The sequence below is a fragment of the Oncorhynchus gorbuscha genome, unplaced genomic scaffold (genome assembly GCF_021184085.1).
Source record: "Oncorhynchus gorbuscha isolate QuinsamMale2020 ecotype Even-year unplaced genomic scaffold, OgorEven_v1.0 Un_scaffold_844, whole genome shotgun sequence".
Classification (NCBI taxonomy): domain Eukaryota; kingdom Metazoa; phylum Chordata; class Actinopteri; order Salmoniformes; family Salmonidae; genus Oncorhynchus; species Oncorhynchus gorbuscha.
This window is the reverse complement of record NW_025745836.1, coordinates 234,681-258,309: the sequence shown is the minus strand read 5'-3', so window position 1 is coordinate 258,309 and position 23,629 is coordinate 234,681. Positions and strand designations below refer to the sequence as shown.

The 23,629-nt window shown below is 46.4% G+C and overlaps 2 protein-coding genes across 2 annotated transcripts; both read right to left on the bottom strand.

The window, feature by feature from the left end:
• LOC124020519 (chromobox protein homolog 2-like) lies at nucleotides 1–18,160 on the bottom strand. Its single transcript, XM_046335757.1, has 3 exons — nucleotides 18,038–18,160; nucleotides 714–992; nucleotides 1–43 (listed from the first exon to the last, which is right to left on the bottom strand). Exons 1-3 carry the CDS (start codon nucleotides 18,082–18,084, stop codon nucleotides 1–3), a joined length of 369 nt encoding a protein of 122 aa, XP_046191713.1. The 5' UTR covers nucleotides 18,085–18,160.
• Nucleotides 18,161–19,979: 1,819 nt separating this feature from the next.
• LOC124020529 (actin, non-muscle 6.2-like) lies at nucleotides 19,980–23,629 on the bottom strand. Its single transcript, XM_046335766.1, has 6 exons — nucleotides 23,472–23,629; nucleotides 22,904–23,030; nucleotides 22,135–22,374; nucleotides 21,434–21,872; nucleotides 20,662–20,843; nucleotides 19,980–20,457 (listed from the first exon to the last, which is right to left on the bottom strand). Exons 2-6 carry the CDS (start codon nucleotides 23,027–23,029, stop codon nucleotides 20,314–20,316), a joined length of 1,131 nt encoding a protein of 376 aa, XP_046191722.1. The 5' UTR covers nucleotide 23,030; nucleotides 23,472–23,629; the 3' UTR covers nucleotides 19,980–20,313.

Sequence of the window (23,629 nt, the reverse complement as noted above, 5' to 3'; positions counted from 1 at the left end):
TCAGGAGGAGAGGAGGAAATCTGAGAGAAAGGCCACCATCACCCTGAGTAGCAACGGGGACAGGAGACACCTCATTAATCACAATACAATGGCTTCTGTCTGGGGGGGCATGGGAATATTGTAGGGGCCTGTTTGTGTGTAAGCATGTTTACATATTTATGTGAGGGAGTGCTTGCATGTGTGAGTGAGTGTGTGTGATTTTGTGCGTGCATAGAATGTGCACACGTGTGTGTGCGACCCTTGCATGCATGTGTTTGTGCTCTTGGGTTGTGTGTGTGTGTGTGTAACAATAACTCTCACACTGTAAAAGGTCGATGTGCAGCAGGTGGGACGGAGTCAGGCGCAGGACACAGAGGATGAGTAATAACGGACTTTTACTCAAGACGACAACAAAATAAATTCCACGCAGTGAAAACAACCAGCTTACAAAATAGTAGAGACAGCTAAACACAGAACAAACATGCACAAAACCATGTGGGAACCAGAGGCTTAAATAAGGAATAACTAATAATGTCATGGAAACCAGGTGTGTACAATATAGACAAAACAAATGGACAATGAAACGTAGATCGGTGGCGGCTAGAAAACCGGTGATATCGACCGCCGAAAGCCGCCCGAACTAGGAGAGGCACCAACTTCGGCGGAAGTCGTGACAGTACCCCCCCCCCCCCCCCCCCCCCCCTTGACGCGCGGCTCCAGCAGCGCACCGACACCGGCCTCGGGGACGACCCGAAGGACGAGGCGCAGGACGATCCGGGTGGAGACGGTGAAATTCCCGCAGTAACGAAGGGTCTAGGATGTCCTCCACCGGCACCCAGCATCTCTCCTCCGGACTGTACCCCTCCCACTCCACGAGGTACGGAAGGCCCCTTGCCCGACGCCTTGAGTCCATGATGGCTCGAACAGTATACGCCTGGGCCCTGTCGATGTCCAGAGGGGGCGGAGGAACCTCCTGCACCTCAGACTCCTGGAGTGGACCAGCCATCACCGGCCTGAGGAGAGACGCATGAAACCAGGGGTTAATACGGTAATCAGGGGGAGCTGTAACCTGTAACATACCTCGTTCAGTCTCCTTAGGAATTTCAATGGCCCCACAAACTGCGGACTCAGCTTCCGGCAGGGCAGGCGAAGGGGCAGGTTTCGGGTCGAGAGCCAGACCCGGTCCCCTGATGCATAAACCGGGGCCTCACTGCGGTGGTGGTTGGCGCTCGCCTTCTGCCGCCTGATGGCCCGTTGCAGGTGGACATGGGCAGCGTCCCATGTCTCCTCCGACCGCTGAAACCATTCATCTACCGCAGGTGGTGCCAGGACCAAATTATAGGTTAGTGGAGGAGTGGCGAAGGGAGTTTTGGGCCATCTCTGCCCAAGGGATGAAAGCCGCCCACTCCCCCGGCCGGTGCTGGCAATAGGACTGCAGAAACCTACCCACATCCTGGTTAACTCTCTCCACCTGCCCTTTACTCTCGGGGTGAAAACCTGATGTGAGGCTGACCGAGACCCCCAGACGTTCCATAAACGCCCTCCAGACCCTAGACGTGAACTGGGGACCCCGATCAGAAACTATATCCTCAGGCACCCCGTAGTGCCGGAAGACATGGGTGAACAGGGCCTCCACAGTCTGTGGAGCCGTAGGGAGACCGTGCAAAGGAAGGAGACGGCAGGACTAAGAAAACCGATCCACAACGACCAGGATCGTGGTGTTGCCTTGTGACGGAGGAAGATCCACGGCCGTTGTGGAACAGGTAGGGTTTGTAATTTCCCTCTGGGCAGGTGTCTAGGTGCCTTGCACTGGGAACACACCGAGCAGGAAGAAACATAAACCCTCACGTCCTTAGCTAAAGTGGGCCACCAGTACATCCCACTAAGACAGCGCACCGTCCTACCGATGCCAGGGTGACCAGAGGAGGGGGACGTGTGGACCAAATAGAGCAAACAGTCGCGGACAGCAGATGGAACATACAGCCGCCCAGCTGGACACTGGGTTGGAGTGGGCTCTGTATGTAATGCCCGCTCGATGTCTATGTCTAGCTCCCACACCACCGGTGCCACCAGGAAGTATGGGAGTGGGTTCCATGGACCGCTCCTCTGTCTCATACATCCGGGACAGTGTGTCTGCCTTCACGTTCTGGGAAACTGGTCTGTAGGACAGGGTGAAAACAAAAACGGGTGAAATACATGGTCCACCTTGCCTGGCGAGGGTTCAGTCTCCTCGCCGCCCGGATGTACTCCAGATTGCGGTGGTCAGTCCAGATGAGGAAAGGGTGTTTAGCCCCCTCAAGCCAATGCCTCCACGCTTTCAGAGCCTTTACGACAGCCAGTAGCTCCCGGTCCCCAACATCATAGTTTTGCTCCACTGAGCTGAGCTTCTTCGAAATGAAAGCACGAGGGTGGAGTTTGGGTGGCGTACCCGAGCGCTGAGAGAGCACAGCACCCATCTTAGCCTCAGATACCTCCACCTCCACTATAAATGCCAAGGAGGGATCGGGATGAGCCAGCACGGGAGCCTGGTTAAACAGAGCCATCAGGTGACCAAAAGCCCTGTCCGCCCCAGCCAACCACTGCAGTCGCACCGGTCCCCCCTTAAGCAGTGAGGTAATGGGAGCCGCTACCTGACCAAAGCCCCGGATAAACCTCGGGTAGTAGTTGGCAAACCCTAAGAACCGCTGCACCTCCTTTACCGTGGTTGGAGTCGGCCAATTTCGCATGGCTGAATTGCGGTCACTTTCCTTCTCCACCCCTGACGTAGAAAGGCGGTACCCTAGGAAGGAGACGGACTGTTGAAAGAACATACAGGTCATGCTCCAACAGTCAACTAAGCACCTTGCACACCAGGGACACATGCTCGGTGCGTGTAGCGGAGTATATCAGAATGTCTTCGATATACACCACTACACCCTGACCGTGTCGGTCCCTGAAAATCTCATCTACAAAGGCTTGGAAGACCGATGGAGCATTCATCACCCCGTAGGGCATGAAGAGGTACTCATAGTGATAGTCAATACACGGGTGTAAACCACCGTCCTTCTTCTTCACAAAATAGACTCGAGGAGGCAGGTGAAGTGGAAGGCCGAATGTATCCCTGACCCAGAGATTCGGAGACATATGTTTCCATAGCCGCCATCTCCTCCTGTGACAGGGGATACATGTGACTCATGGGAAGTGCTGCATCTACCAAGAGATTAATCACACAATCCCCCCGTCGATGAGGTGGTAGTTGACTCGCCTTCTTCTTACACACGGCGAGAGCCAAATCAAATCAAATTTGATTTGTCACATACACATGGATAGCAGATGTTAATGTGAGTGTAGTGAAATGCTTGTGCTTCTAGTTCCGACAATGCAGTAATAACCAACAAGTAATCTAACTAACAATTCCAAAACTACTGTCTTATACACAGTGTAAGGGGATAAAGAATATGTACATAAGGATATATGAATGAGTGATGGTACAGAGCAGCATAGGCAAGATACAGTAGATGGTATCAAGTACAGTATATACATATGAGATGAGTATGTAAACAAAGTGGCATAGTTAAAGTGGCTAGTGATACATGTATTACATAAGGATGCAGTCGATGATATAGAGTACAGTATATACGTATGCATATGAGATGAATAATGTAGGGTAAGTAACATTATATAAGGTAGCATTGTTTAAAGTGGCTAGTGATATATTTACATCATTTCCCATCAATTCCCATTATTAAAGTGGCTGGAGTTGAGTCAGTGTCAGTGTATTGGCAGCATCCACTCAATGTTAGTGGCTGTTTAACAGTCTGATGGCCTTGAGATAGAAGCTGTTTTTCAGTCTCTCGGTCCCAGCTTTGATGCACCTGTACTGGCCTCGCCTTCTGGATGATAGCAGGGTGAACAGGCAGTGGCTCGGGTGGTTGATGTCCTTGATGATCTTTATGGCCTTCCTGTAACATTGGGTGGTGTAGGTGTCCTGGAGGGCAGGTAGTTTGCCCCCGGTGATGCGTTGTGCAGACCTCACTACCCTCTGGAGAGCCTTACGGTTGAGGGCGGAGCAGTTGCCGTACCAGGTGGTGATACAGCCCGCCAGGATGCTCTCGATTGTGCATCTGTAGAAGTTTGTGAGTGCTTTTGGTGACAAGCAGAATTTCTTCAGCCTCCTGAGGTTGAAGAGGCGCTGCTGCGCCTTCTTCACGATGCTGTCTGTGTGAGTGGACCAATTCAGTTTGTCTGTGATGTGTATGCCGAGGAACTTAAAACTTGCTACCCTCTCCACTACTGTTCCATCGATGTGGATAGGGGGGTGTTCCCTCTGCTGTTTCCTGAAGTCCACAATCATCTCCTTAGTTTTGTTGACGTTGAGTGTGAGGTTATTTTCCTGACACCACACTCCGAGGGCCCTCACCTCCTCCCTGTAGGCCGTCTCGTCGTTGTTGGTAATCAAGCCTACCACTGTTGTGTCGTCCGCAAACTTGATGATTGAGTTGGAGGTGTGCGTGGCCACGCAGTCGTGGGTGAACAGGGAGTACAGGAGAGGGCTCAGAACGTGCCCTTGTGGGGCCCCAGTGTTGAGGATCAGCGGGGAGGAGATGTTGTTACCGGCCCGTCAGGAAGTCCAGTACCCAGTTGCACAGGGCGGGGTCGAGACCCAGGGTCTCGAGCTTGATGACGAGCTTGGAGGGTACTATGGTGTTGAATGCCGAGCTGTAGTCGATGAACAGCATTCTCACATAGGTATTCCTCTTGTCCAGATGGGTTAGGGCAGTGTGCAGTGTGGTTGAGATTGCATTGTCTGTGGACCTATTTGGGCGGTAAGCAAATTGGAGTGGGTCTAGGGTGTCAGGTAGGGTGGAGGTGATATGGTCCTTGACTAGTCTCTCAAAGCACTTCATGATGACGGAAGTGAGTGCTACGGGGCGGTAGTCGTTTAGCTCAGTTACCTCAGCTTTCTTGGGAACAGGAACAATGGTGGCCCTCTTGAAGCATGTGGGAACAGCAGACTGGTATAGGGATTGATTGAATATGTCCGTAAACACACCGGTCAGCTGGTCTGCGCATGCTCTGAGGGCGCGGCTGGGGATGCCGTCTGGGCCTGCAGCCTTGCGAGGGTTAACACGTTTAAATGTCTTACTCACCTCGGCTGCAGTGAAGGAGAGACCGCATGTTTTCGTTGCAGGCCGTGTCAGTGGCACTGTATTGTCCTCAAAGCGGGCAAAAAAGTTATTTAGTCTGCCTGGGAGCAAGACATCCTGGTCCGTGACTGGGCTGGATTTCTTCCAGTAGTCCGTGATTGACTGTAGACCCTGCCACATGCCTCTTGTGTCTGAGCCGTTGAATTGAGATTCTACTTTGTCTCTGTACTGACGCTTAGCTTGTTTAATAGCCTTGCGGAGGGAATAGCTGCACTGTTTGTATTCGGTCATGTTACCAGACACCTTGCCCTGATTAAAGGAATACCTAGGATAGGATAAAGTAATCCTTCTCACCCCCCCTTAATAGATTTAGATGCACTATTGTAAAGTGGCTGTTCCACTGGATGTCATAAGGTGAATGCACCAATTTGTAAGTCGCTCTGGATAAGAGCGTCTGCTAAATGACTTAAATGTAAAAGTAAATGTTAAAAGCAGTGGTTCACGCTTTCAGTTTCACACGAATGCTGCCATCAATCCACGGTTTATGGTTAGGGAATGTTTTAATCGTTGCTATAGGAACGACATCTTCAACGCACGTTCTAATGAACTCGCACACCGAATCAGCGTATTCGTCAATGTTGTTATCTGACACAATACGAAACATATCCCAGTCCACGTGATGGAAGCAGTCTTGGAGTGTGGAGTCAGCTTGGTCGGACCAGCGTTGGACAGACCTCAGTGTGGGAACCTCTAGTTTTAGTTTCTGTCTGTAGGCAGGGATCAGCAAAATGGAGTCGTGGTCAGCTTTTCCGAAAGGGGGGGCGGGGCAGGGCCTTATATGCGTCGCGGAAGTTAGAGTAACAATGATCCAAGGTTTTTCCACCCCTGGTTGCGCAATCGATATGCTGATAAAATTTAGGGAGTCTTGTTTTCAGATTAGCCTTGTTAAAATCCCCAGCTACAATGAATGCAGCCTCCGGATAAATGGTTTCCAGTTTGCAAAGGGTTAAATAAAGTTCGTTCAGAGCCATCGGCATATTCAGAGGGGATGTGCACGGTGGAGACCTGGTCTGGACTCTCCACCTTATTAGCACCAATGGAAACATCTAGACACCTCCCTAAGCACTTACGTGACCATCCCTTGAGAGCCCTCTGTTACCACGAAATAGTGGTGTCATGATAGGCCAAACAGGGAAGGCCCAACACCACAGGAAACGCAGGAGGATCAATCAGGAAGAGACTAATTCTCTCCTCATGACCCTCCCTCCTGCATCAGGAACCCCTGGCACCTGGCAGCAGTCCCATCATATGTCCTCAGGAGCGAGAGCCAAATCACACTGGGTCCAGGTGTACTGGCAAACACAAAAACAGTCAACAACTTTGGGAGTAGAGACCTTTAGAAAATGGCCTCTAGTGGTGAAAGTAAGAACTGCCGAAAATGCAGTCTCATAACCTGACTACAACGCAGACACGAGCGTTGGGCTAAAATAGAAGTCATTCCTATTTCTGACAAAGATCGCGCTGCAAGTCCTGCGAGTACCCACGTGCCATCTCCTCATTGGTTATATCCACGTGGGTGATTGAAAGACAAACTGTTGCCAGTTGTCGTGGTAATACTATGAAAGTTTAGATGTCAATCACCATATAAGTTAAACAATGAAAAAGCCTGGAAGGAGGAGAGATGACAAGAAAAGATTCGGTTGACCGTTTTTATTTGTTGATTAATTGTCGGAGTAGAGAACCTTGTGCATTTCAGGTAAAATAACAACCTAATGTTTATATCCGAGGACAAATTATCTAGCAACAGCAAGCTAGCTAAATAGGACAAATTAGCTAGCAAGTGCAAGCTAAATTGCCATAAATGTTTAATGCTTTTTTTTGCACGCCCAATTTTTCAGTTTCTGATTTGTTAAAAAAGTTTGAAATATCCAATAAATGTCGTTCCACTTCATGATTGTGTCCCACTTGTTGTTGATTCTTCACAAAAAAATACAGTTTTATATCTTTATGTTTGAAGCCTGAAATGTGGCAAAAGGTCGCAAAGTTCAAGGGGGCCGAATACTTTCGCAAGGCACTGTAGTAGCAGGGGGGACACTTCAGAACAAAGTAGGCAACAATACTCAATAATGTTGTTAATTAATTGTTGCAGTCTGATATTAAATACATGACCTCAGCTGTGGAGGTAGCTAGAAAAACACAGTTTCCTTGATTCTCTCTCTCTCTCTCTCTCTCTCTCTCTCTCTCTCTGAGTATTTGCTCTACAGCAACAAACATGGGTTGAATTGTGGGAAATAGCACTGAGAAACAGATGAGATGAGTCAGCCAGGCGAGAGAGGAGGATCTGAGGCATGCTAGTGTCCTATTGCACACACCTGTTCATGCAGGGCCAGAGACAAAGAAGAGACTAGCACAGTCAGGCTACCCAATACCCTGAATACACACACCTGTTCATGCAGGGCCAGAGACAAAGAAGAGACTAGCACAGTCAGGCTACCCAATACCCTGAATACACACACCTGTTCATGCAGGGCCAGAGACAAAGAAGAGACTAGCACAGTCAGGCTACCCAATACCCTGAATACCCTGAATACCCTGAATACACAACACACACACACACACACACACACACACACACACACACACACACACACACACACACACACACACACACACACACACACACACACACACACACACACACACACACACACACACACACACACACACACACACACACACACACACACCTGTTCATGCAGGGACAGAGACAAAGTAGAGACTAGCACAGTCAGGCTACCCAATACCCTGAATACACACACTCACTCACAGACAGAGGATATCTATTGGCTCTCTCCTTTCAAACCCCTCTGTCTGAGTTGTGTGAATGTGTGGGTCAAACTGCCAGTCATTCCAGGGTATAAAAGAGTCTGCCCAGCTGCCAAGCCTCCAGCGCCCGCTGCCAAGGCCCCTAAACACGTCCTCCACTGTGTGTGTGTGTGTGTGTATATCCTCCACTGTGTGACTCTCCGTTTATATTCAGCATTATAAAATATACTGACAGAACACTGAGTCATCCACTATGACTGACACCCTCACATATCATCACAGTAAAAGCCCCTGGGCCACAAAGCACTCCTTTGATCAGACATTTTGGAGACATCTTTCATTTCCTTAAAACAAATCCACAGGGTTATAGTGAAACTCAAAGCACAAACTGCACCTGGTGCAGAAGGTAAAGCCATTGTCATGTAACAGTGTTAATCCTGTCCCTCGCCCCGACCTGGGCTCCATCCAGGGACCCTCTGAACACACCCGCCAAGCATCGTTACCCATCTCTCCACACAAGCCACAATCCTTACAGTTAAAGGGAAACAAATACTTCAAGGTCTCAGAGCGAGTGACGTCACTGATTGAAACTCTAGTAGCAGGCACCGCTAACTAGCTAGCCATTTGCAATGTATGTAATTGTACAGTCAAGGGGATTGTAGTTTGAGTGAAGAAAAAAAGGTTATGGGAGGGATTTCTATTCTAGCCCTTACCACCCAATTCAGAGGAGTAGAGCGGGACAGAGAGACAGAGGTGATAAATAGAGAAGGGGAGAAGGGTTTTAGAGAGAGAAAGAAAGGAAGAAAGAGAAAATGTAACTTCAATTGTCTAATTCAGCTGTCTGATCCACACAGAGAATTCACTTCATGCCCTGTTTGGTCTCCATGGAGACGCTCCTGAGTGGGGAGTATTTTCTCTGGTCTGACTGCTCCCGTCAACTCATGACTGGTATTCATTTTAATACTGTTTATGTTCCTCTGGTCTGATCAGAAACAGGGCTGTGGTCAAGATCACCTAGGACACAAAACCCGAGCAATGAAGAGCGGTTGAGGCCAGTGTCTTAACGTTCTCTTTGATTTGTTATTGATCCTTTTGTCCATTCACATACAGGATCAATTCATGTCAATTCAGGGAGAGTCCAAGTATTATCTGCAGTGTTTTGGCTAACATGTCCTCTTTTCTTTCCTATCACTGTCACGACCTGACCATAGAGAGCCCTTGTTTCTCTATGGTGTAGTAGGTCAGGGCGTGACTAGGGGGTATTCTGGTGTAACATTTCTGTGTTCTAGTTTATAGTTTCTATGTTGGTGTTTTGTATGGTTCCCAATTAGAGGCAGCTGGTAATCATTGTCTCTAATTGGGGAACATATTTCTGTAGATATTTTTACCACCTGTGTTTGTGGGATATTGTTTTGTGTTTGTGCATCAAGTAGTCACGTTTCGTTATTGATTTATTGTTTCTGCTTAAGTTTCACTCTGAAATAAATAGGTGGAACTCAACATCCGCTGCGCCTTGATCCCGTTCTTACGACAACCGTGACAATCACAGAATACCTCTTTTATATGGCCAACATGTCCTCTTCTCTTTCCCTATCAGAGTAACACGATCTGTCATATGTGAGAGAAACTTATATCTCAGTCTTCCTGGTTGACGATCTTGCAGGCATTCGCCTAGGAAGTCCACTACCACCACGTTGAATGCATTCAAATGTAAACACACCAAACACCTGGGGGATATAAGGCTTTGGCTCAGAGAGTCCAGTGGCTTAACGTTCATAAATACACCCACAGCTTCATATCTGTCTTAAACTGCCTGGGGCAGTTGTCCATAATGATAGCGCCTCTCCATCTCCACTTCCCCCCTCCTCGCTACCCCCCGGATTCTCACTTCCTTTGGTATCCAAACCACAGAGCCGGAGTACTGGGTTTAAGATGGCCTTTATCAGTGGTCTGTCCAATGGTATCGGCTTACAAGACAGCACTCTGTCCTCACACACATTCTGGAAGTTTTAATAGGTGATCAGAGCAGCTGCTGCAGACGCAGGGCTGATTTACTGCCTCTCGTAGGGGCTTAATGACTACAGGAGGCAGACGGCTCTTCAGCCTTTGATGTTATATGATCAGGTGGCCCCCTTGGAAAACACACACACGAAAACACACACACACAAAAACACACACACACACACACACGAAAGCACACACACGTGAATGTGCATGCACGTAAGCACACACGCACACGCACATTCTTTTCTTGGATCACTAATGTAAGTGGTGAAGTGAAAGTATTATTGGGTGTTCTGAATCTGTCGACCTGCCCCCCCCCCCTTCCTAGAACAATACTCTCAGACATACTGCCCACCTGCCCATCCCCCTTCCTAGAACAATACTCTCAGATATACTGCCCCTCCCCCTTCCTAGAACAATACTCTCAGAAATACTGCCCCTCCCCCTTCCTAGAACAATACTCTCAGACATACTCCCCCTCCTCCTCCTAGAACAATACTGTCAGACATACTCCCCCTCCCCAGAACAATACTCTCAGACATACTGCACTTTCAGCTCCTGCTAACATCCAAGACTACCATCACACTATCTCTGTAAGCACTTAAACACACACACACAAACAACACTTGCGTTTCTTAAAACAAGTTGACAGGTGGGGGATGCTCAGGGGAACACAAGCCTTATACGGCACAAAGACTCCCGATAGGCTTAGCACTTCAGCACCGACCAATTGGAATAGTTACGCAGGAGATTCTGCACTATTCACACCATGCCACCTCCCTCTCTGAGGTCAAGTGTCACCTTCTGTTTGCACTTCAAAGACATCAATATCCTCTCTCTCTCTGCACCCTGCATTACAGCTGGGCAAACAACAGAAGAACGCAATGATAATTGTTCAACTGACTGAAAACCACAACAGTTACTGTACTGGCTTGAAATCTGGCCTATAAATGTAGCATCGGCCCCATTGTCCAATCCTCAGGCGATGGCTGCTGGACTGTTGTCCTGTTCTGCTCACCAACAAGGATGTAATCAAAAACAGACTGAACAATCAACTAAATGTCTTTTATTGGGGGAAGAATGGATCTCAGTAGTGCATGAATTAGAGTGAAACAGGCACTGGGACTGTGAATGATGCTCTGCTAACAAACCCAAGCCAAGTCATGGTCTCTCAATGCCAGATTAGAGAATGCCAAGCACTTCCTTCTGTAAACAATCTAAAAGACAAGAGTGTGAAAATGACTAGAAGAGACATACAGAAGGGCGTGATTGGTACATCTACTTCTGTTCTGTAAACACATTGACATCAGTTTGTCAGTGAAGTTAGGCTCAATGGGTGTGTGGGAAACAAGGAACACTTGTATCTACTTCTACACAGACAGACAGCCAGACAGGGGCTAGAGGTCACGATAGGGGTTGTCTAGGGGACCTGGGATGTGATACACATCCCCCATATTAAAGACTTGGTTTGGGTGGCAGTAGAAGCATCATTCAGATGGCAGTAGTAACATCATTCAGACGGCAGTAGTAACAACATTCAGACGGCAGTAGAAGCATCATTCAGACGGCAGTAGAAGCATCATTCAGACGGCAGTAGAAGCATCATTCAGATGGCAGTAGAAGCATCATTCAGATGGCAGTAGAAGCATTATTCAGACGGCAGTAGAAGCATCATTCAGACGGCAGTAGTAACAACATTCAGATGGCAGTAGTAACAACATTCAGATGGCAGTAGAAGCATCATTCATATGGCAGTAGTAACATCATTCAGACGGCAGTAGAAGCATCATTCAGACGGCAGTAGAAGCATCATTCAGACGGCAGTAGAAGCATCATTCAGACGGCAGTAGAAGCATCATTCAGACGGCAGTAGAAGCATCATTCAGAAGGCAGTAGAAGCATCATTCAGAAGGCAGTAGAAGCATCATTCAGATGGCAGTAGAAGCATCATTCAGATGGCAGTAGAAGCATCATTCAGATGGCAGTAGAAGCATCATTCAGATGGCAGTAGTAACAACATTCAGATGGCAGTAGTAACAACATTCAGATGGCAGTAGAAGCATCATTCATATGGCAGTAGAAGCATCATTCAGATGGCAGTAGTAACAACATTCAGATGGCAGTAGTAACAACATTCAGATGGCAGTAGAAGCATCATTCATATGGCAGTAGTAACAACATTCAGATGGCAGTAGAAGCATCATTCATATGGCAGTAGAAGCATCATTCATATGGCAGTAAACAACATTCAGATGGCAGTAGTAACAACAATCAGATGGCAGTAGAAGCATCATTCAGATGGCAGTAGAAGCATCATTCCGATGGCAGTAGTAACATTCCCATTGACAGTAGATCAAGGCTCTACAAACTATAAAGGACAGGTACGATCCTCATGTTTGAGATATTTTCCCCTGCATGCTACTGTTCTGACCAGAGGCCTGCTAGAGGCCTGCTAACACAGTACCGCCGTGAAGTGGCTCGGGTGGTGATGTGGTGCAAGGACAACGACCTCATGCTCCACGCCTCATAAACCACAGAGACAGACAGACTACAGAATAAGAAAGACCCCTCTGAGCCCGTCATAATCACTGGCCAACCAATAACCCTGACAAATTCTTAACAATTCTAGAGAGGGTTGTGTCGAAAGCCTTAAATATCAGACTAGAGAGGGTTGTGTCGAAAGCCTTAAATATCAGACTAGAGAGGGTTGTGTCGAAAGCCTTAAATATCAGACTAGAGAGGGTTGTGTCGAAAGCCTCAAAGATCACTGGCTGGGACCTTCACTCTATGACCTGTCTGTACACCAAGCACCCCTCCAAAGTGCAGAAAGAAATCATCAACAACAACCCCTCCCATCCAGCCAATTACCTCATTCAGACCCTACCCTCTGGTAGGTGCTACAGGTCTTTGACCACCAAAACTGAACATTTTAAAAGCAGGAGAACCAGCACCATTTCTCTGTGACCCCCCTATAGGATATCCAGCACCATTTCTCTGTAACCTCCCTATAGGATATCCAGCACCATGTCTCTGTGACCTCCCTACAGGAGAGCCACTTGACCCTACAGGAGAACCAGCAACATGTCTCTGTGAACTCCCTACAGGGAAACTGCACCATGTCTCTGTGACCTCCTTACAGGAGAACCAACACCATTTTACTGTGACCACCCTACAGGAGAAACAGCACCATGTCTCTGTAATCTCCCTACAGCAGAAACAGCACCATGTCTCTGTGACCTCCCTACAGGAGAAACAGCACCATGTCTCTGTGACCGCCCTACAGGAGAAACAGCACCATGTCTCTGTGACCTCCCTACAGGAGAAACAGCACCATGTCTCTGTGACCTCCCTACAGGAGAAACAGCACCATGTCTCTGTGACCTCCCTACAGGAGAAACAGCACCATGTCTCTGTGACCTCCCTACAGGAGAAACAGCACCATGTCTCTGTGACCCTACAGGAGAACCAGCATCACATCTCTGTGACCTCCCTACAGTAGCACCAGCCTTGGAATCAGCATGGGAGGAGTAATACGCTGTATCACTGGACCACAGAGTATTTATTTAATTTGACAGTGTCTGGTTGTGGAAATACAGTTAAAGCCATGGAGGAGAAATGCAGTGGGAGCCAGCTATGTCTAGCCCCTGTAACATGGCAGCTGTCCTACATAAACCTCTGTGAATGCAGGGGAGCAAGACACACACACACACCTGCCAACACACCTGCCAGTGTAATTCATGTGGTCATTTTTCTTACATGAAAGAGACAGGCATCTGTCAGAGCGGAGGGAGCCGCTGAGGCCACAGATGACCTTTCCTGTCTGTCTGAGCCGGTGAACAGAGAGGAGGGCAATAACAGGAGTGCTGCTGCTGCTGTCCCCTGAAGGCCTGTCTGGGCCCTAAAAGACCACCATTCTATCCAGACCTGGGTTCATATAGTATTGGTGTACTTTCAAATAATGTGAGCGTTCAATTGAGCCTGTCTGGAGTGCCAGTTTGCAGACACTATTCCAATGACCCAGAGTTGTCAGGAAAGCTCATTCAAGTGCAGCTAAAATATTTGGAAGAAAACAAATACTACTTGAACCCATGTTTGTCTCCATCTACACAGGGCTCCCACAATCATTCACAGCCAGGTATTTAGATCCCAGAGGTTTTTACAACAACAAACTAGGAGTATGTTGTATTGTGCCATATGTCCGAGTTAATCGTTTGACCCTGAAAGTAAGTGAAATAACCTGCTCTGTTTGCATGACCGCTTTTGTCTTTACAATCACAGGGGGCTGCTGAGGGGAGGACGGCTCATAATAATGTCTGGAATGGAGTGAATGGAATGGTATCAAACACATGGAAAACATGTTGGATGTGTTGGATACCATTCCAGCCATTACTATGAGCACGTCTGTGCTTTTACACGCTAGACAGAGAAAAAGGTTTTAACAAGTTGGCGTACGATAAAAACAAATGACAGCTCGCTAAACAATTTGCTGTTACAACTTGGCATTAAAAGAGCCGACATTTACGGAGGCTAATTTAAATGACTGTCATTTAAACAGGTAGAGAGCATGAGTGGGTGGCTGAGTGAGTGAGTGAGTGAGTGAGTGAGTGAGTGAGTGAGTGAGTGAGTGAGTGGATTTGTGCGTGGGTCTAGGCTGGGCTGGGTGAGCCTTTAACAGGCTTGTGGGAGGGCTGTCCTGTAAATGAATGAACACCTTGGTTAATAGGGTCACAGACCACAGACATGCTAAGGAGGAGAATCCCAGACAAAGACACCCTTTTAATCCCATCTCCCAATGTTAGTGCATCGGAGATCACATGCAAGGTAAACGCTGCAGATGGTGTCTCAATCTAAAATGACCTTTAAATGTCAACCGCGCTACAACGTGGATCTTCCATGGTCCAGATTGAATCCTGGCCTAAGTAACAGCACATCTCAACACATTTCTCCTCCTCTGGTCCTGCCTGGTCTACAGGGGTGGCAGTTGGAGGGGCTACAAGCTTACAGATGGAAGAGGAGAGGAGGCATAGAACCTCTATTGTATTTCCTTTATTCCTGGCTTCCTACCTCCTCGCCTCCTTCTGAAAACCCATTGGATGAGAAGGTCAGAACATTGGATGATGAGTTCAGAGGTCCATCCCTTCTGACCTTCTCATCCAATGGGTTTTGAATAGGTGGGGGGAGTGTCATTTACCTGAGAGAGAGAATTGAAGTTATTTGAATTGAGAGTGAGACAGATAAAGAGAGAGAGAGAGAGAGAGAGAGAGAGAGAGAGAGAGAGAGAGAGAGAAAGCGAGAGACAGTGAGAGGGATCAAGACAAATAATGAATAAGATTAAATTGGTAATGCACACAGGCTTCCAAGAACAGTGGTTGGGTAACTCAGCAGGAGAGCGTGATGAAGAGAGGGGGGTTAAGGAGAGAAGAAAGCCACTGTCCTCATTAGCTCATTGAGACCTTCATCTGCCAGCACTCTGGTCACACACCTCACAGTGCATTAGAGCATTCCAGAAGTCAACAATACAACATTATAGTACCACACACACACACACACACACACACATATACACATGCACGCACACATGTAACGGATGTGAAACGCTAGCTTAGTTAGCGGTGGTGCGCGCCAAATAGTGTTTCGAATGACGTCACTTGCTCTGAGACCTTGAAGTAGTGGTTCCCCTTGCTCTGCAAGGGCCGCGGCTGTTATGGAGCGATGGGTAACGATACTTTGTGGGTGACTGTTGTTGATGTGTGCAGAGGGTCCCTGGTTCGCGCCCGGGTATGGGCGAGGGGACGGTCTAAAGTTATACTGTTACATTGATGCTGTTGACCCGGATCACTGGTTGCTGCGGAAAAGGAGGGTGAGTGTAACGGATGTGAAACGCTAGCTTAGTTAGCAGAGGGGACGGTCTAAAGTTATACTGTTACACACACACTCACACGTATACATGCTCAAACACACACACGGATGCACTCACACAGTGGGGTACTCAGGGCAGCAAATAAAATAAACATGTCATTCCCAAACTCCAGCTTAATTCTGCTTTCAGACACTGATCTAGGATCAGACAACAGTAACAAGTACTTTTTATACCTGCAAACTCGACAGACAGCAAAGTTACTATGAATCATAATTGATCAGCAGTTATGACATGTACAGTGCCTTGCGAAAGTATTCGGCCCCCTTGAACTTTGCGACCTTTTGCAACATTTCAGGCTTCAAACATAAAGATATAAAACTGTATTGTTTTGTGAAGAATCAACAACAAGTGGGACACAATCATGAAGTGGAACGACATTTATTGGATATTTCAAACTTTTTTAACAAATCAAAAACTGAAAAATTTGGCGTGCACAATTATTCAGCCCCTTTACTTTCAGTGCAGAAAACTCAACAGAAGTTCACTGAGGTTCTCTGAATGATCCAATGTTGACCTAAATGACTAATGATGATAAATACAATCCACCTGTGTGTAATCAAGTCTCCGTATAAATGCACCTGCACTGTGATAGTCTCAGAGGTCTGTTAAAAGCGCAGAGAGCATCATGATGAACAAGGAACACACCAGGCAGGTCCGAGATACTGTTGTGAAGAAGTTTAAAGCGGATTTGGACACAAAGATTTCCCAAGCTTTAAACATCCCAAGGAGCACTGTGCAAGCGATAATATTGAAATGGAAGGAGTATCAGACCACTGCAAATCTACCAAGACCTGGCCATCCCTCTAAACTTTCAGCTCATACAAGGAGAAGACTGATCAGAGATGCAGCCAAGAGGCCCATGATCACTCTGGATGAACTGCAGAGATCTACAGCTGAGGTGGGAGACTCTGTCCATAGGACAACAATCAGTCGTATATTGCACAAATCTGGCCTTTATGGAAGAGTGGCAAGAAGAAAGCCATTTCTTAAAGATATCCATAAAAAGTGTCGTTTAAAGTTTGCCACAAGCCACCTGGGAGACACACCAAACATGTGGAAGAAGGTGCTCTGGTCAGATGAAACCAAAATTGAACTTTTCGGTAACAATGCAACAATGCAAAACGTTATGTTTGGCGTAAAAGCAACACAGCTCATCACCCTAAACACACCAAGAAAACCTGATGGAGTCTGCAGAAGACCGGAGACTGGGACGGAGATTGTCTTCCAACAAGACAATGATCCAAAACATAAAGCAAAATCTACAATGGAATGGTTCAAAAATAAACATATCCAGGTGTTAGAATGACCAAGTCAAAGTCCAGACCTGAATCCAATCGAGAATCTGTGGAAAGAACTGAAAACTGCTGTTCACAAATGCTCTCCATCCAACCTCACTGAGCTCGAGCTGTTTTGCAAGGAGGAATGGGAAAAATGTTCAGTCTCTTGATGTGCAAAACTGATAGAGACATACCCCAAGCGACTTACAGCTGTAATCGCAGCAAAAGGTGGCGCTACAAAGTATTAACTTAAGGGGGCTGAATAATTTTGCACGCCCAATTTTTCAGTTTTGGATTTGTTAAAAAAGTTAGAAATATCCAATAAATGTCGTTCCACTTCATGATTTTGTCCCACTTGTTGTTGATTCTTCACAAAAAATACAGTTTTATATCTTTATGTTTGAAGCCTGAAATGTGGCAAAAGGTCGCAAAGTTCAAGGGGGCCGAATACTTTCGCAAGGCACTGTATTACTGTAGTAATGTAACATGCCTGTGGTCTGCCCCCAAATTACACACTCCTCACTTGAGTTGATCTCTGTGTTGATTGACATACCAAGGGATATTGTTATACTGAATTCCCTTTAAAAGCATTTTAGACAGCAGGTATAGTGTACATGGAACTATGAATGAGGTACTGGTCATCAAGAATATTCCTACATAGAACCAGGAGGAGTAATGCATTTGAGAGCAGATATGCCATTTGTCCATTGCTTTGTTTTATTAATTCATGGGTGATATTTATGGATGATTCTATCATTGTTTGGGGAATAAATAAGTTTAAATTAAATATTCAATGACATCAGCACATAATTGGAGCTGTAATGCAAATGTGAAATCCAATAGATAATTCACTCATCCTTTACCTCCTTTTCAGAGAAAATACTGTTATTGATCAATGAACTCACCAAATTGTCTCAACGATCTCATACCCCACAAGGGGCCAAAGCCTCATGGATTTTCCTCAAAAGGATGGAAACCAATAAACAGCTAGTTGGGTGTGAAACTGTCTATGGATTGGTTGTTCATTCAATTCCCATTTCAAAAGACTACAGTGAACCAAATTAATTTCATACACATGTCAAACTCATTCCATAGAAGGCTGAATATCTGTGGGATTTTGCTCCTCCCTTGTACTTGATTGATTAATTACGGTCACTAATTAGTAAGGAACTCCCCTCACCTGGTTGTCTAGGTCTTAATTGAAAGGAAAAAACAAAAACCCACAGACACTCGACCCTCCGTGGAATGAGTTTGACACCCGATTTAACCTATGATTCTATACAGCAGGGGCAAACTCTGGAGTACTGCTCATACACTGTAGATCTGGAGGTCTGGAGTACTGCTCATACACTGGAGGTCTGGAGTACTGCTCATTCACTGGAGGTCTGGAGTACTGGAGTACTGCTCATACACTGGAGGTCTGGAGTACAGCTCATACACTGGAGATCTGGAGTACAGCTCATACACTGGAGGTCTGGAGTACTACTCATACACATGAGGTCTGAACTACTGCTGGTTCTGTTCTACCTAATCATTAATGGCACCCACCTGGTATCCCAGGTCTAAATCAATACCTGATTAGAGGGGAACAATGAAAAATAAAGCAGTGGAACTGGCTTCCAGTCCAGATATGAATATGAGGGCTATACAGTATCAGTTCTAGGTACATGCAGCCACCAAAACAACATATTATAGACTAAGATCCCTGAGGGTTTAGATTAAACCACTGAGGTTCTCCCATGCTCAGTCAGCACAGTCTTCACTACCAGTGTAGGTCATGTGACAGCAGCACTGTCTTCACTACCAGTGTAGGTCATGTGACAGCAGCACTGTCTTCACTACCAGTGTAGGTCATGTGAAAGCAGCACTGTCTCCCCGACCAGTGTAGGTCATGTGACAGCAGCACTGTCTTCACTACCAGTGTAGGGCATGTGACAGCAGCACTGTCTTCACTACCAGTGTAGGTCATGTGACAGCAGCACTGTCTTCACTACCAGTGTAGGTCATGTGACAGCAGCACTGTCTTCACTACCAGTGTAGGTCATGTGACAGCAGCACCTGCTCCCCGACCAGTGTAGGTCATGTGACAATGTCAACACGGCACTGCCATCAAGTGGACATATCATGTAAATCAGGGATCTCCAACTGCAGGCCTGGAGTCTGGCACAACTTCCAGGACTAACCCTGTTCGATAGGATCATTAAATTGCACTCATCTGGTGCTCCAGGTCTAGATAAATACTGAAAATCAGTGAACCTGGCTGCGAGTGAAATGTGCCTGCCGTATGAAGTCCCACCCAGTTGACCAGCGTGATCAATGCCAAAATAGGCGTCGGGTCTAGCTAGCTATTTTGTAAACTCACCTGCTTCAGTCTGGGATTTAAATACTGCCATCAGGTTTTTTAGCACTGGTGTAGAACACACACCTGCACAGCCTTTCATGACAAGACCCCCTGATATAGAATTAGCTGCCTCTTATGTTCACGTCATCACTGATGTGATTAGAACAGCTACTTCCGTTCATTAGCATGTACTCCTGTCAAAGACAATGGGCTTTCAGTGTACATTATAGAAGTGGCTTCACCTTGCCTTCATCTATACTGAGATGAAAGGATGTCATCTGGCCAGCACATCCCATAGATCTGAGAGATGAAGCAATAAACATGAGGTTCAACAAGAGAATGTAACAATGAGAAAACCAGTTGATTTAACCTGCAGTGGGTTCCAGCTAATGACAAATACATTAAGTGTGTTTATAAATCACATCATTCCCTGAAATGATCAGTAAATTAAAAAAAATGTCAAACAAATTACAAGACTTAATGTTGCAAATAGACTACACAGAATATCACATTACAGTTAACATTTATTCAATGGCCCAGTAGCAGATGTTACATACAAGACTAATAGTAACAAATACAACACAAGGCAGAATGTCACAACCCTAACACTGAGCCTACCCAGAAAGCACCCTGTCAATCCCCCCCCCCATGTAGAACTGAAACAATATGGCTTTCTCTCTACCGGTTAGGATAGGTGGAAGTCACTGCTACTCATCTGATCATTTTAGAGCCACACAAATGCTTAGTGGACAGGGGCAAGGTGTTGGCTTCTGGACAGGAGAGCCATCTGAAATAACAGACTCCCTGAAAGGAGTAACACCGAGGTTAAGAGTCAAGGCTTTAGAAACATTTGCGGTGGACGATAGACGGGCCAGATTCCTCATATTCCTGCTTGGAAATCCACATCTGTTGGAAGGTGGAGAGAGAGGCCAGGATGGAACCGCCAATCCACACAGAGTATTTACGCTCGGGAGGGGCGATGATCTGGCAACAAGAGATTTGAACGCATTCATTAGTAAAACAGGGAGATCTAAAGTAGTTTTAGTACAGAATACAGTCATATATTAGATTTCTGATGAAACTATTTGGGAAGCAAAAAAGATAGAGAAATAAAAATGGGGCTAGTCGAGAGATGTCACACTGAATGCCCAATGGCTAAAAGTGACAGAATAACACGTGAATGCCCACCTTAATCTTCATAGTAGGAGGTGCCAAGCCACTGATCTCCTTCTGCATTCTATCAGCGATGCCAGGGAACATAGTGGTTCCACCTGAGAGAACAGTGTTGGCATACAGGTCTTTCCTGATGTCCACATCACACTTCATGATAGAGTTGTAGGTGGTCTCATGCACTCCAGTGCTTTCCATTCCTACAAAAGCAAGCATGTACATGTCAATGGCAGCCCCAGGAACAGAAATTAACAGGCCTACAAGTATTGCTCTTTTAATGAGGTCAGTGAACACACAACTGGCGAGAAGCTCAGAGGATTGTATAGTGGTGAATGACTATCACTACGCTGAGTAACATTGTCTAGACAAGAATCAAATCAAATTTATTTATATAGCCCTTCGTACATCAGCTGATATCTCAAAGTGCTGTACAGAAACCCAGCCTAAAACCCCAAACAGCAAACAATGCAGGTGAACATTTGTACATGTATTAAAGAGCGACTCCAGTGGCCAAATGGAACCTTTGTCCACTGATTTATAAAAAATACATTTTAAAAAAGCCAGAAAGTTGTATGTTTAGTGCTTATGAATAGTCATATCAATACATAGAGGGTGCATCTTGTGTGACCTCTACCAAGAGGAATCATTTTCAGAGCCTCCATTTTAGTAGTGGATAGAAGTGACGATTTCAGGACTAGAATTACTAAACTCGCCAACCATAGACAAATGGCTTTTAACAAAGACATTATTAACTGAAGTTACTCTTTAAAGACACAGAAAAACATCTCACCAATGAAGGACGGCTGGAACATGGTCTCAGGGCACCGGAAGCGCTCGTTGCCGATAGTGATGACCTGTCCATCAGGCAGCTCGTAGCTCTTCTCCAGAGAGGAACTGGAGGCAGAGGTATTCATCTCCTGCTCAAAGTCCAGCGCCACGTAGGCCAGCTTCTCCTTGATGTCGCGCACAATCTCCCTCTCGGCCGTGGTGGTGAAGCTGTAACCACGCTCAGTCAGGATCTTCATCAGGTAGTCCGTGAGGTCGCGTCCGGCCAGGTCCAGACGCAGGATGGCGTGGGGAAGAGCGTAGCCCTCGTAGATGGGCACAGTGTGGCTAACGCCATCCCCGGAATCCATCACGATTCCTGTGGTGCGACCAGATGCGTACAAAGAAAGCACAGCCTGGATACCTACATACATGGCTGGGCTGTTGAAGGTCTCAAACATGATCTGGTGGAAGAATAGAAGGTGGGAATTAGGACTGTGAGAGACTCTTTATCGAAAGGGTGTTTAAAACACCTACAAATACTGCTAAGAATGTGAGGCCCACCACTAAAGCAATACCTACCCTCAGGCAAGGTGAACAGAGTAACCCTGATGTGAAACTGCTCTACATTCTGCTGGTGGATGAGGAGTCCATGTAAATAAAATGGCTGGGTTTATTTACTACTGCCAGTGTTTATTTGCAAAAAACACTAATGCCCCCACTTACCTGGGTCATCTTCTCCCTGTTGGCTTTGGGGTTGAGTGGGGCCTCTGTGAGCAGGACGGGATGCTCTTCAGGGGCCACACGCAGCTCATTGTAGAAGGTGTGATGCCAGATCTTCTCCATGTCGTCCCAGTTGGTAACAATGCCGTGCTCAATGGGGTACTTCAGAGTCAGGATGCCCCTCTTGCTCTGGGCCTCATCTCCCACATAGCTGTCCTTCTGTCCCATGCCCACCATCACACCCTGGGGAAAGAGACATTACGTTACACTTTGTCCCTGCACTACACATAAACTCAATTTACACTACAGAAGTTGTTGGCTCAAGAGCACCCCCAGAAGGAAGAGTTCTATATAGCCTCTTCAAACTCTATCCCAATGTCAAATATAGAGATACAGTAATGTTCTAAGTGGACACATGCTCAAACATCTAATTTCCAAAATCATGGGTATTAATATTGCTGCTATAATAGCCTCCACTCATCTGAGAAGGCTTTCCACTAGATGTTTGAACAATGCTGTGGGGAATTGCTTCCATTCAGCCACAAGAGCATTAGTGAAGTCAGGCACTGATGTTGAGCAAATTGGAAAGGTGGCATTCTAGGACAGTGCCACATTGAAAGGCAGAGCTTTTCAGTCAGGCCCTTCTACTGACAACTTGTGGATGAAACAGCCAAATCCACTAATTTGAAGGAGTGTCCACATATAGTTTGTGTATAAAAGTATAGCCTGTATGAAGTGAATCCGATATCCAAGAGCCCAGTATGGTTCCAACCTGATGTCTGGGTCTTCCAACAATGGAGGGGAAGACAGCACGGGGAGCATCATCCCCTGCAAAACCAGCCTTGCACATGCCTGAACCATTGTCAACCACCAGTGCAGCAATATCATCTTCAGCCATTCTGTTAAAAAAAAGAGGATTAATGAATCAAGGCCTAAAAAGCAAGAACAAAGCCATACCATTTTCTGGGTCTGCTACAATATAAATGAGACAAATTAGAGGTTCTCATTAGTAAGTGTAGACAAAGGACCAGTCAGCTGTAATTCGTAACAATTAGTTCAAATGTTTGACCAGTGATTTAAAAGAGCACTAGTCTACTAGCAGACCTTGTAAAAATAGTGGAAATACAATAATTTGGAACGAAGCAAAGAATTCCAATCAGTAATTTATTTCTCAATATATGCCCCCGATCCCAACAGCTCAAACACGTATTCACAGACAAATCCAAGCAAAGCTGTATTTGAAATCAAGTGATTTTAACCATTGCTAGAACATATTTAGCGATACAACTCCACATTTCAGATTGGCTTTCTCAAACGTCGGGATAGTGGCGTTTGATTACCTGTCAGTTAGGATGCTTTCTCTTCAAGAATCCGGGAATGATGTCTTCAATGAAGTGTAGCATCCACATTTCAGCAGGAGACTATATACCTCCTTTTCTCCACAACCGTGTCTCATCCTCCGCCTTCGCGTTCACCTGCTCACACCAAATATGGGCAT

What these genes read in the sequence shown, in the direction of transcription:
- LOC124020529 (XM_046335766.1), bottom strand. Translation starts at nt 23,029, where the DNA reads ATGGCTGAAGATGATATTGCTGCACTGGTGGTTGACAATGGTTCAGGC. An exon ending in ACAGGGAGAAGATGACCCAG is followed by an intron (nt 21,873 to 22,134) that starts GTAAGTGGGGGC and finishes TTCTTCCACCAG; the next exon opens with ATCATGTTTGAGACCTTCAA. An exon ending in CTCCTACTATGAAGATTAAG is followed by an intron (nt 20,458 to 20,661) that starts GTGGGCATTCAC and finishes TCTTGTTGCCAG; the next exon opens with ATCATCGCCCCTCCCGAGCG.
- LOC124020519 (XM_046335757.1), bottom strand. Translation starts at nt 18,084, where the DNA reads ATGAGGCTTTGGCCCCTTGTGGGGTATGAGATCGTTGAGACAATTTG. An exon ending in GAGATCGTTGAGACAATTTG is followed by an intron (nt 993 to 18,037) that starts GTGAGTTCATTG and finishes GTCTCTCCTCAG; the next exon opens with GCCGGTGATGGCTGGTCCAC. An exon ending in TCGGGTCGTCCCCGAGGCCG is followed by an intron (nt 44 to 713) that starts GTGTCGGTGCGC and finishes GTTGCTACTCAG; the next exon opens with GGTGATGGTGGCCTTTCTCT.